At 45.0% G+C, this 14,034-nt stretch overlaps 1 protein-coding gene across 1 annotated transcript; it reads left to right on the top strand.

Annotated features, from left to right (window-relative positions):
- The first annotated feature begins 2,716 nt into the window (after window positions 1–2,716).
- LOC124705059 (putative cysteine-rich receptor-like protein kinase 20) lies at window positions 2,717–10,906 on the top strand. Its single transcript, XM_047237036.1, has 7 exons — window positions 2,717–2,858; window positions 8,571–8,975; window positions 9,076–9,230; window positions 9,442–9,652; window positions 9,828–10,068; window positions 10,161–10,311; window positions 10,604–10,906. The coding sequence occupies exons 1-7, from the start codon at window positions 2,717–2,719 to the stop codon at window positions 10,904–10,906; spliced, it is 1,608 nt and encodes a 535-aa protein (XP_047092992.1).
- The last annotated feature ends 3,128 nt before the right edge of the window (window positions 10,907–14,034 follow it).

Raw genomic sequence — 14,034 nt, 5'->3', positions numbered from 1 at the left:
TAAAACATTGAAGTGTCAATTTTCTCCAAAACTGTGGTTTTTTTGAAGTACTATTGAATAAAGAGGTCTGACCCTGTTATTTCTAAAACAGAGAAAGAAGAAAAACTAAAGTATTGTTTTACCATACACTAAAATACCATGTTATTGATATACTTTAGTTTTTTTTGTGTTACCAAGATAACAAGACCGTGGTGATTTGAACATGCACCAACGGAAGACTTTGACCCATCGAGCAGACTAGGCGAGGGAGAAGGCTCAGAAGTCGGGGCTCACCGTGGGACGAGGGAGTGGGCGTCAGAGCATCCCCACTCGTTTGGGCTCCCCACGCCCAAATCCGGCGAAATTTAGCGCCGGATGGATGTAGTTTTTGGCCTGGGGAGGCCCATTTTTCCAGCCGCGAGCCCATGGACGCGCACCCACCGCGTGCATAGCGACGGCGCGAGTCACCGGGAAGGGCAATCGTCGGAGTTCCCTCGCCGCATTGAACCGTCGCGAAGTGGACTGGAGAGCCGAAACGACTCGTCGGGAACGGTCGAAGTGGCCTCGATGCGAGAACCGCCGTAATGGAGCACGAACTCCGCGGAAGAGCAACCGGCGCTCTCTTTCGTCGAGAGACCTACATAAACGGTTTTCGACGGGCTGAGCCATTCATCTGTTCTCTCGTCACCATCCTCCAGTCAACCATGAGCGATATCTCTTGGCCATCGGACACCGACAGCGAGGGGAAGCCGCCTGGATGGCGCCATTGGTGGGATCCGAGCTGCATCGTCCAAGCAGCCGACGATTCCCCCCCGCCGGCCGGCGAGGACGAGTGGGACGACGAGGAGGAGGACGAAGAGGCCGTGGAGCAGAGCCGAGGAGCAGGCCGAGGAAGAGGAGGAGGAGCGAGGAGCGAGGAGAAGGAGCAGGAGGAGGAGGACGAAGAGGCTGATGAGGACGACGACGAGGAGGACTCAACTTCCTCCGACGAGGAGGTGACGAGCCGGAAGCGTCGCCGCGACGACGATGAGGCGGGGCCTTCTAAGAAGAAGAAGAAGTAGTTTAGTTTTAAAGTTTTTATATGTAATTTTTATGTTTATTCGAATTATATTCGAAATATATATATAATCTATCTATGTTGCACCACTTGAGAGTTCAAAGCTTTCGTTCGACGAGGGTATTGCCGTAGATCGGGAAGACGAGGGTTTTGCCGTAGATCGGGAAGACGAGGGTTTTGCCGTAGATCGGAGGCCATTGTCGCCGACAAGTTGGGGCCACGCCCGCTTTTCACTCGTCCGGAGTCCCCGAGCGCTCCCCGGGGGGCCGGGGATGGCGTGGGATCGCCGGATGGATTTAGGCCCAAATCCGGACGAAAACGAGGAACCGGGGGCGCGACTGGGCCGAATTACGCCGTCCGGATGGAAAAAACGCTCGCCGGGGGCCTCGTCGGGGGGACGAGTGGAGATGCTCTCAGTACCCGGCGAGTGAGATAGCTTCTAGGGTGGCAGCGTGTGACTATTGGCTGCGGTAATTGGCAATACTATAGTTTCTGGAATACCACAATCTTAAATACTTTGACATATTTGGTTGTCACTACAGCCTGTCGTATTAATACCTCGTTATCTTTTAAAACGTGCTAATTTTGAAGTATTTGGAAAACAACTCTAGACCTCTCTTTTCAAAACTAAGTTTATACTATGACAGATAGTTAAATACTGTACTATTATTTCGTAATACTTTCATTTTTTAAAAATAAATAGGTTATAGCTCTCTAATAAAGATTATGTTTTACACACCCATTCTGTTACATCGTCGTGAATAAATAGACAGGTAGTATGACGATTCCGCAACTGCAATCTAAGGGCATGTACAACAGCGTCTAATCAGCCGTGTGTAACGCTGGCCACTTATGAAATATGTCTAGGCCGAAGAGAATAACGGGAAAGGGTCAGGTTGTGTGCAGAATTAAAGACGGTCTAATTCCGTATTAACCGCTACCTAGCGACGGCTCTTCTCCCGTTGTACGGGGACGTCTATATACCTGGCAGTTATTTTCTTACGGGATGCGCCTAGACTGATCGCTCGAATTAACTCATACTCATTTCTTTTCAGTTTCTCTCTCCGGATTTTCAGGCTTATATAGATAGCTAAATAGACGGTTATTGGAAAGGGGTATCTATAGTACTGTCTTTACGTTCGCGGAACAAAAACCACCACATTTCGCGAAGTTTTTAGCAAAAGTCACTAATCCTGAATTGAACGCGAATTGACTGGGAACGCGCCCCCGTCGCCGCGCAGCACGCGCCGCCGTCGCCCCGCAGCACGCCCGCCGCCGGCGCTCCCGACCAGAGCCGCCGCCCCTGCAGCGCCCGCGCCGCTGTCCCCTCACTGCACAGCCATGCGCTATTTACTCGGCAGGTGCTTCCCCTCAGCCGCCGCCCACGCGCCCCTCAACCTTCGCCCCGCCCCCGCCCAAATTCCAGCCGCCGCGCGTCACTCCGCATCCTGGAGGAGCCGACCGAGTTGGTGCGTCCGCGCATCCTGGAGGATCTGACCATGAGCGCGAGCTGGGAGGAGTGGCCGTCATGGCGCGGTGGAGGGCGGGCATGGCCAGGCGCGCGGTGGCGTACTACAAAGCCAAGCGTCCGGCGGCGGGAGAGCGCAGCTAGGCGGGAGGCGGCATACGTACACAAACAGGCACGCGGCTCTCCAAGATGCGCGGCAACGCAGCTACGCCATGCCGAGCGGCTCCCAAGGCTCGCCGGCGAGGGCCCTCGTCATTGAGCAGAGCGCGGAGGCGGCATGGTCGACAAGTGCGGCGGCTCGCGCGACGGCGTATGTACGTGGCCAGGCGAGCGACGGCGTACAGATACGGCCAGGCACTGCCGCACGTGCGCGGTGGTTCTTCTTTTGTGCTTTCCTTTTTTCCCTACGGAGATTTTAAAGATCTTTAGGTTTTTTTAATTTGGATGATATGTGGGACCCAGTCCATCTCAAGAAATTGCTCAGTTTTGTGCCACGTCGTCACTTACAGTGGGCCCACCAGGCAGATTCCCCGTCAATTCGCGTTCAATTTACGTTTAGTGCATTCCTCAATAAACAGAGCAAAATCTCGTGGTTTTTTGTCCCGCAAACGTAAAATGGTGGAGATGGTAAATTTCATCATCAAAGTGGTGATTTTATGCTATTGACTCCTGGAAAACAAAATAAAAGATATTCGGCCATCTTTTTTTTTTAGATGTTCGGCCATCTAAATTTGACTGGACAAGCAGGCAGCCACTCGCAGTGCCGCGGGCTAATAAAAAAAAATGTGCATCCTTTGGATGCAGAAGCTGGGGTGAAATATCCCCCATTTCGAAAGAAAAGTGCCGTGGGCTCATGTCAGCGACCCCTTCCATAATGACTGCAACTACAAAAAGGCCCGGGGTACGAGGACAAATGGATTTGGCTAGAAGGCTTGGGCCTGGCTTGGTGTAGGCGTGCGTCTGTAGCTTCTTCTTCCTCTAACCATGGCGTCTCCTCTTAGTTGCTCATCTCTGTGTAGACTCTGTTCCCCCTGATGCTCCAAGTGTAATTCCTGAATCTTCATCTGGATTGAGTGCGAGTAGTATTGGGGTGTTAACACCCCGACGCAGCTGACACGAGCAATTGTTTCTAAATCGACTAAACCGCGTTCGAAAACGCTAAAAAAAACGAACACGTTTTGTACTATTGCTACACTATGTCTTTGCGGACAGTAATAACAAGATTATATCACCGACGACTGACAGTAAGTAAAGGCGGGACATGCTTAGGAACAAAATGCATAATAAAAACCACGGGATATAGTAGTACTGTACGTGGAATGTAGATGCATCAAAGAAAGCTTAAGTCTATACCTCTGGCAGTACTGCTACCTAGAAGATCCCAAATCACCGGCCCTCCCTTGAACGAAGGCAACTTGAAGGGGCTACGCACCGAGCTATACCAGATCTACTTAAAGCTTGTATCTCAGCATAATAGAGTAGGAGCTAGTGTCGTCTATATAGAACTGGAGTAGGGCAGTGCGAACCATACAATACTCAACCACCCATTACGCCCTGTCTTAAACAACAGACTAAAGTGCTTAGATCTAAAATCGGTATCCGTGGATTCCTCTTTTACTGAAGACAACAGGAACTGCCAGGCAACTGCTTGATCACCGTCACCGGTTATTTTAATACTACTACAGTAGAAAGTACCGCGGCAGCACCATCACTCATGATGAACTTTATTTAACGCGGCATGAATGGAGACTGCATGCATGGAACATGGGGGCATGTGAACTCAGTTTTTGAAAAGTTCCGTTTGTGATGTCAAAATATGTTTTTAAAATTGAAACGTAAAATGATTTCTCAGATGATCTCAAATATGTGCCCTGGACATGAGTTTCGTAACGAAATAACCTTTTATTTTGTCTCGGCAAAAAAGTGAAATTTTGCAGGGCTATATAGCAGTATATATATGTGACGTATTTTGTCTTTTTTAGATTTTAAAATAAAAAAGTGGTTTATCCGCGAAAACTTTCTACGAACACATGGAACATGCGTACGTATCCGGATATTTTTATTTCAGAATTTTTACATTTGGAAAATGCATTTCCAACTAGGGTTCACATGAACCCAGGTTCAAACCGGACTTTTCCGGCATGAATGAAACAAACTCATAAAAGCTACTCCCTCAGTTTTAACTAGTGAGTGGATACAAATGCAGTCATATCATATATATGTGATACAGTGAGGGAGCCACACTAAGGCTGTGTAGTCATTTGACTACACAGTTTTTTGGCGATACAAGCTTAAAATATGTAAAAAATAATTAAAAATTTATACAAATATATGTATTTGACTACAGAACTTTAACATGGCTATACATGGTTGATGTTCTGGCTCTGCCACTTGTGATACTAATTATTTTGAATAAAATTAAAAAAATGCAACTACAACAGTAATCGTGCAAACGTAATATGCTCATATTGCTTGAGCTTCTTTGAAACTCTTCTAATATTGCCGACACATGCTTTGCATGTTGCAGCATATATTATTTTAAAATATATTTTAAATTCAAAATACATTATTTGATATCTATATTTTTATGATATTTCCATCTTTATAATTCGCAATTCAGAAAATGAGGTTTAATTAATTCATAATTTGACTTTGGATCCTTTTATGATCTACATGCTATTTTTTCTAGCAACATTGTTTCTATTGACACTTTTCCTATTGAAATGCATCTATGTACCAATTCTTTTTAGCTCTGTATGGTTGGAATACATATATTACTTCCTACGTTCATACATAGATGTCTTAGAGCATCTCCAGCCGCGTCCCCCAAAGCGTTCCCCAAACCGCGCCGGATTGAGTGTTTGGGGGACGTGTTTTGTTCGTGCCGCGTTTGGGGGACGTCGCTCCCCAGCCGCGTCCCTCAAACGCACCCCCAAATAAATATTGGTGCACGAAAATAAAGGTTTTCATTCCATTTTGATTATATATTACAAAGTTTGAATGAAAACGGCTAGCTTTCATCTAAACCTAGCCTACTGACCGCCCGGCGGTGTGTTCGACGGCCCCGCCCCGGCGTCGCCTTCCCTCCGCCGCAGCTCTTGCTGCGCGCGCCGCCTCTCCGTGCGTAGGGCGGTAGCTAGACGCCGCTGCTCCAGCACTGCGTCGACGTCCGCCCTCCCCCGCTGCACCGCCTGGATGAAGAGCTCGACGACGCGACGAATCTGCGCCTGTTTGCGGGCACGGGCGTCGTCCTGGAGCTTCTTCTCCGACTCGAACGACTCGACGAGCGCGCGCTGCTGATCGGCCGTCTCGTCCGGGTGTGGCCCGTCGTCGTCGGACCACTCGAACTCGTCGTCGTCGTCCTCCTCCTCCACCTCGGTCTCCTCCTCCTCCTCCGCCTTGGCCTCCTCCTCCTCCACATCAGTTGGCGCCTCCATCATCGCCGCCGCCAACGCGTCGTCCTCCTCCTCCACCTCGGTCTCCTCCTCCTCCTCCGCCTCGGCCTCCTCCTCCTCCACATCAGTTGGCGCCTCCATCATCGCCGCCGCCTACACTGGTTGACACACTTTGAAGAATGCGATGTGGTATTAAGTCAGTCGTGGTTGATGGTGACCGCTTTCTCCTACACTGGTGATATAGACATGTACTGTACATAATTAGTTGGTGGCCGGCAACATATATATATAGTACGACATATTAGTTTCTTGACAAGGCATGAGAGCCCCCCCCCCCCCCGACGAGCAAATATGGAAAGCAGTTGCTTGTACATTTGTTGGTCACTGAGATGACATTAGATTTAGACGACGAGATTAACCAATTTATTTTATTAGGTTAAAATATATCTAAATTTCTTGAATCTGCGATAAGTACTCAGAGCCAAAGAAAGTAGTAAACCGAAAAGTATAATTAGGCGGCCGCGTTTGATAGCAGGATTGCAGCGTGGACGGGAAGCGGGACTGATTTTCTTCCGCCCCTTCATATTTTCACCTTCAAATTTCTTCCCAACTTTTGCCTTAATTCACTCTTCGCGGGATGTATGCGGTACACCGCTGCAGCCCTATTTGATAGTAGGCTTAAGATTCTATCGAGACTTTTGCCCGACCTTGTTCTGCATACAAATATTAAGCTTCACTGGTGCAGATTCTGCAGAAACAAGAATATAGGAGTACTCTCTCCTAAAAAAAGAATATAGGAGTACTAGAATGTACCCTCCTACAATATACAATATTCTGCCAAAGTATCACATTACAATAAATATATGAGTTAATTGGTTATAATAACATATTATATTACGAGAGGAGACCAAGTAGAAGCTCTTGTAATATTCTAGCTAAACGGCCGGCATGACCTGCTGAAGACCAAGTGAATGGTTCATAAAATTAATTCAAAATAAATGTACGTCACTTGTGGAAAAATGGGGCTTTTGCACCGGTTGGTTAAGGGCCATATGCACCGGATGCCCAACCGATGCAACGCATCCAGTGCAAAAGCCCCGCCCCCTGCATCGGTTCAGTTGTGAACCGGTGCTAAAGGGGGCACCACGTGGTGGCTGCCGGGGGTCTGCTGCGGCAGGAAAACGCCCCAAAACGCTGCCGCGGTAGAACCCCGCTACCTTAAAAAAAATCCGAATTATTTTCCACTCCTTTTTTTTCTTTTTTTTTCAGAATTTCTAATATTTTAGTTATTTCACAATCCGATTTTTTTTTCTTTTGCAACGCATCCGGTGCAAAAGCCCCCCCCCCCCGCCCCCCTGCATCGGTTCAGTTGCGAACCGGTGCTAAAGGGGGCACCACGTGGTGGCTGCCGGGGATCTGCTGCGGCAGGAAAACGCCCCAAAACACTGCCGCGGTAGAACCCCGCTACCGTAAAAAAAATCCGAATTATTTTCCACTCCTTTTTTTCTTTTTTTTTCAGAATTTCTAATATTTTAGTTATTTCACAAGTTTAGTCTCTAACTACCCTTATATCTAGTCCAATTACTTACTCGTGATCAAACTTCCCGTTCGGTCACCCATCCACCCACTACTCTACCACTAGCACGCTTAACTTTCAAGTTCCTTTCCGTCCCGCATCCAAGTGCTTCGCACGCATGTATGTGATACTAGTATCATATCAATCCTATTAACATATCGTTCGATGTCATATTTCTTTATTGTTCGAATTTCAAATAATTCTTTTAATATACAAAAGTAATGATATAATAATAATCTTTAATAAATAAACAAAAATTAACTTTATAATTTGTACTTTTAATTTTTTTGCCAAACCTAAAACCTGAAAATTTGAATATCTTATAATTTGCTAGAAGTAATAGTAATCTTTATGCAGGATGCAATTATTAATTTTAATTTAAAAAAAAATAAAAAAATTCTAAATTTCTAGCAAAAAACTATAATCTTCCTCCTTTCATATTTAAATTTTCCCACGATGATTTTGATATAATATACTTTTTTTTCCGACATCGTGTGTAAAAGTTAATGAGGTTTTACCATTTTCAGACTTTTTTGCAAAAAAATATGAAAATTACAATTTCTTAATTTCACCGAATAGTAGGTTGCATAACATACAAGAATCTGAAAAGGCAAAAAAAGGCGATCCACGGGAGGGAGGTGCGTGGGAGCAGAAAAACCTTTAGCACCGGTTCGTAACACACGAACCGGTGCTAAAGGGTAGACCTTTAGCGCCGGTTCGTGTGCTAAAGGTCCCGCACGAACCGGTGCTAATACCGCGGCTGGTCCCTGACATCCAAACTGCACGAACCGGTGCTAACCGATTCGTGCCAAATCCGGTGCTAATGTGGAGCAAAAAAAAACCAAAGCCCTCTTTTCTACTGGTGCGTGTTGACTTGTCCCGAATCTAGTACTGAAAAAAAAAAACTATCATTTTCCATGTCACCGAAGGTGAATTTGCCATCCTATATCTAAGGGAACCGAGTCCGATCACCTGCCTGAAGAAAAAGAGGAACACCTCTATAGCCCAGCCATGGTCATCCTCCTCCTGCTTCTCCTCAGCGGCCTAACACCGTTCCTTGCGGCCGCAGATGAATTCTGCGACAACCTTGGTCAGAGTTGGAGCCGAGGCGGTTCGCCACGGGCGCCATGGACACCGGCACTACCTTCCCGACGGTGCACTCCCTGGCGCAGTGCACGCCGGACCTCTCCTCAGGGGACTGCCTAGCGTGCCTCCGTCGTCTTCTTGGCATGGTCAACTCCACCATGTCCCATCGCATAGGAGGACAGATGGGTGTCACACGGTGTTATTTCAGGTACGAGACGACTCAGTTCTATAAAGGAGAACCCATGCTGCGTCTCGGGGCGCCAGAGCCACCGCCGTCAGCTCCAACTCTGACCAAACAAAAGAGCAGGCTGTGGGTAATTCCCACAGTTGTAGTTCCTGTAGCAGGAGCAGCATTTCTCTTCTTCGCCTTTTACGCCTGTCGACTCACAAAGCGAAGAAAAGGTATGGTATTTAGTTACCGACGAAACACACCCGTCTTTTTTTTTGGCAATTGAAGTAATAAGCCTGTGAGTACCATTAATTGTAATGATGTTACACAACATTCAACAATCAGGACGTGCTCTGAGTTCGGACGGAGAGGAACAACTAGTTTGGCAAGGGAAAAACTCAGAGTTCACGGTGTTCGACTTTCAACAGCTATTGGAGGCCACCGATAATTTTTCAGAAGAAAATAAACTTGGACAAGGTGGCTTTGGCTCCGTTTACAAGGTAAATTAGTATGCATATGATCTTCATGCTCTATTCGGAATTATTGAACTGCCTAACCTGAATTCTTGTATGGATTATTAGAGTTATATATAACGAGCATGCATGCCAATGTTCTCGTTACAGACCTAGCTAGCAGATATTATGCCAACTCTTATCAGTACGGTTAGTGTGTAGTCTGGGAAATCGTAACTTTTGATTACGTTTTTCTCAGGGCCAGCTTCCTGGAGGATTGAAGATAGCAGTGAAGAGACTTGCTTCACATTCTGGACAAGGAATGATAGAGTTTAAAACTGAAGTCCAGCTTATAGCCAAACTCAAGCACATGAATTTGGTTAGACTCTTGGGATGTTGCTCTCAAGAAGAAGAGAAAATATTGGTCTATGAATACTTGCCAAACAAAAGCTTGGATTTCTTCATCTTCGGTATGTGTTGCTTCTATATTTACTTTAATAATCATTTGTCGAGCATCAGAATGAGTAGAGGTTACTTGAGTCTGTTTCTGTTAGCCCTATAGGAATTGCTTAGATATACAAATTTTATTCATTTATCTAGCTGTTTTTCTTGTGTGTTATACTAATATCCAATTGATGTTCACAGATGAAAATGAAAGAGCTTTACTGGATTGGTCCAAACTTGTAGCAGTAATTGAAGGAGTAGCACATGGACTTCTTTACCTACATAAGCATTCCCGATTACGTGTCATACACCGAGACCTTAAACCAAGCAACATTCTCTTGGACAGCGAAATGAATCCTAAAATTTCAGATTTTGGGCTAGCAAAAATATTCAGCTCAAATACCACTGAAGGAAACACGACAAGAAGAGTTGTTGGCACATAGTAAGTCTCTCTGATATAAATACACTTATGTAAATCTATTTTGCAATTCAACTATATACAATAATTCTGACATATTTCATATACAATTTTAGTGGCTACATGGCCCCTGAATATGCTTCAGAGGGCGTCTTCTCAATTAAATCCGACGTATTCAGCTTTGGTGTTATTATTTTTGAGATCCTAAGTGGAAAACGGAACTCAAGTACCCAACACTGTGGTGATTTCATCAATCTTCTGTGCCATGTAAGCTTATGCACGCAAACTAAAGCATATGCAAATTTTTCTTCTTAGTCTGCTAAACAACCCAATGTTTAAAATAGCCGGCTACAGAATATAGCCGCGGTCTTCCAAAACAGCTATAGCCCGGCTATAGTCTGGCTATAGTCGGCTATTTAAGGACTTTGGAACCTTTTAGCGGGCTAATGCAGTTAGCCGCACCATGCGGGAAAGGCTATAGAGAGCTATAACCCGGGTATAGCCGGCTATTTTAAACTATGAAACAACCTCATTAATTTGTGTGAAAAAATGCAAACAGGCATGGAAATTATGGGAAGACAGAAGGTGGACTGATATCGTTGATACGTCTTTGGTTCCGAATAGCCACTCCTCAGAGATGAAGAGGTATATCAAAATAGCCTTCTTGTGCGTACAAGAGAACGCCGCTGATCGACCAACCATGGCAGATGTTATTGCAATGCTAAGCAGTGAGACTATGGTCATGGCTGAACCTAAGCAGCCAGCACATTTCAATCTAAGGGTTGGAAATGAAGAGGCATCCGGTGTTCTACAGTCATGTAGTGTTAATGATTTGACCATATCTATCACCATTCCTAGATAGTGCATGTTTTTCCTAGTATCCTGTTCTTTTACCATGCCAATGTATTCTCCACAACAACATACCTTTGTATAATAGGAGAGTTTATGTCGTGTTCCAAATGTGAGATTATGTACTTCCAAACGAAGGCTTCCTATTTTGAATGCTGTATTATATTTTTTATTTACATTACCTTCTTTTATGTATTTCTTATTTTCTAATATTTACATAGCTTTAACTATGTGTACATACTAAATATGTTACCTTTTTATCTGACATAAGGATTGGAACACAAATACTTCTTTCATGGTCAAACACACCAATAGCTGATTCCTACGATATATACCTAATTTCCTTTGACCATTTTTCTTACCACGACATTTCAACGCTTCTCTCACTCTTTCTCCCTCAGGAAACATGTTCCCCTCGAGCTCGTTACTGTTCTACGACCACCTAGGTAGTCCATATTCCTATTCTTGGTAGGAACATAAATCCATTTTCAAGCATGTCAAACACACAAATGCTTGATTGATGCGACATTCACCCTATTTTTGTTGTTCCCAAACAATCAAGAGGCTACAAAACTGAACAAATAGGGATTGCGAACCTGCTTAATTGCAAGCTTAGGAAATCCCAATTAAATATCTTGGCTTACCCGTGAGTGACAGGCCAATAATATGAACTTTTTCACTAGGAAGGTTGGCCACAGGGTAGACCCTTCGTAGGGGTTGTTCCTGGCTTCAACGGGGAAGCTGGAACTTGTTGACTCTTCCCTTTCTAGCCTGCTGATCTTTTCTATGAGTCTCTACATGCCATATGACTCGACTCATGAAATTTTAACAAGGTTATGTCTCGCTTCGTCTAGGAAGGAGTGGATAGAAACGGGAATACGGCATCGTCGATTGGGAAAAAATGTGTAAACCAAAGGAGTTCGGAGGATTGGGAGTCCTCGGTACGTGAATTATAAACATCGCCCTAATTCTCAAGTGGATCTGGAAGATATAGAAGAATGCGGAGGGTCTTTGGGTAGACTTGCTCCAGGCTAAATATCTGGGGCATACCGACCTATTTTTGGCGGCAGTTCCCATGAAGGGATCACATTTATGGAACTCTATTCAAGAACTTAGTGGTATTTCAAGTTGCGATCTAGACATCAGGTCAAGAATGGGAGGCGCTCATATTTCTGTCTGGACTAGTGGACATGCTCTTCTCCGCTCCGCGAACAATTCCCCAACATCTTTAGCCTATCCACCTTCCCTTTCCTTACGGTATGGTCGTCACGGATTGAGGATGGTTGGATGCTCCAATTTCATAGGCCATATGGTCTCGTGGAAGCTGTCAAATGGGATAATGTGGCAAGTGAGATTTAGGATTCCCAAATGTCCGAGGAGGAGGACATTATCTCATGGTATCTAGAGGCATAGGGGGCTTCTCGGATAGATCCACGTATCTCCGACTGTTGCAAGGGGTGGCGGTTACTCATTTCAAGAAGGTTTGGCCTACACATGTCCCAGTGTAGATCAAAATATTCTTGTGGCAACTCATTAATTTGAGGCTAGTTACCATGCTCTGAGCAGGTAGCTAAGCGTCGAGGCCCCTCAGATGGCGCTTTGTAGAGACTTGGAAGATTGCAATCACATCTTCTTTGACTGATCCTTAGCAAAATTCATGTGGGCAGGGGTTAGGGAACTCCTACATTGTGATTGGAATCCGGCATGGGGCGGTGAATTTCTTGCGATTTCCCAGGATCTTTCTGGACCATACCATAGGCTAGTTTGGTTCACTTTCACCGCGTAGTGTTGGACCCTTTGGAACGATAGAAATAAACTCATTGGCAAGCTTGACAATGTTCTTTATAAAATGCTTATATATATGCAGCAATGGAGGATGTTGATGAGATCGAGGGATATTGGCCTTCTAGATGTCGTGATAGAGGAGATAAGGCCTCTTCACACCACCTTGACGACTTCAGCATTGCATCTTCTAGCCCTGAGTGAACACTTGTTCTCTTAGTTTGATATGTTTGATGTTTGCTCTGAATTATGTCGGTGCTTGTGCGTGTGTTTGGGTGCTCGGGTGTGCCCATGTGCTTATGGACTTGTATTTATAATGTGTTGTACTCCACCGTGTATGATTTTATTAATTTAAAGGAGCACCTAGATATCAGGGGACTGATTTTTATTTAGCCTAAGTTGGCTTCTAAGCTATTCAATTTGCATAAGTAACTGCGAAAATACAAGTTGCAACGCATGCGTAACTGAAAAAATATGATCACATATGTAACTGAGAAAATATTAGTTGCAACTTATGCCCAACTAAGAAAATATCAGTTGCAACTAGTATGAGAAAATACCAATTGTAGCCCGTGCGAAACTGGAAAAAAATACAAGTTGTGACATAGGCGCAACTGCGAAAATATCATTTGCAACTCATGCGCAACCGATAAAATATCAGTTATGCAACTGAGAAAATATGAGTTGCAACCCGTGCGCAACTGAGAAAATATGAGTTGCAACTCGTGCGCAACTAAGAAATATCAGTTGCATTCCACTTGCACTTCCCATATCAGCACGGACCGCGAGACAAATCAAAGGGCTGTGAAATCGACTTAGACTTAATAAAATTTGGCGCCTGATTCTATTCCTTGACGGGCCCCGACATATTGCCGTCGGCACAAGATTCGGCCACCGGCATCTTGTTCCATTTCTGTAGTGAATTTAAAGCTGGGCAGATGGTCTTATCTCTAAAAAAAGTTTGCGTGGCTGTTGGGTCTCCTTTGTACATATTTTGTTGTCTCGCTGAGAAGTCGGAATGCCATGGTGAACGTCAAGACAATGGCGACTACTCGCGGATGATGGCTTGAGTCTCCGGTGGCATATTTTTCGAGTGTTTGTAGTTGTTGGCGTGTATGGACGGCTATTTGGCAACTCTTGCATCCATATATCTCCCTTTTAATTACCAAGAACTCTTACATTCTATGCTGCCGGCCCGGAGTGCATTGACCAAGTGAATGATTATGTTCTCACAGGGTGACGAGCGTCGTGTTTGATGGTTTCAAAGTCTATAGGAAAACAACGGACGGCTACCGTACAAAACTAAAATATCGAAACAGAACAAGTGTCGATGGAAGGTATACAAAGAACTATCCATCT

This window comes from Lolium rigidum, chromosome 1, assembly GCF_022539505.1.
Source record: "Lolium rigidum isolate FL_2022 chromosome 1, APGP_CSIRO_Lrig_0.1, whole genome shotgun sequence".
Taxonomy (NCBI): Eukaryota; Viridiplantae; Streptophyta; class Magnoliopsida; order Poales; family Poaceae; genus Lolium; species Lolium rigidum.
The sequence above is the reverse complement of the archived record's forward strand: the minus strand, read 5'-3'. Positions and strand labels throughout refer to the sequence as shown.

Excerpts from the sequence above, each read along its gene's own strand:
- LOC124705059 (XM_047237036.1), top strand. The coding sequence starts at position 2,717 with ATGCCGAGCGGCTCCCAAGGCTCGCCGGCGAGGGCCCTCGTCATTGAG. Across the intron at positions 2,859-8,570 it reads CGGCGTACAGATACGGCCAG|AGTTGGAGCCGAGGCGGTTC; the intron begins GCACTGCCGCAC and ends AACCTTGGTCAG. Across the intron at positions 9,231-9,441 it reads GCTTTGGCTCCGTTTACAAG|GGCCAGCTTCCTGGAGGATT; the intron begins GTAAATTAGTAT and ends CGTTTTTCTCAG.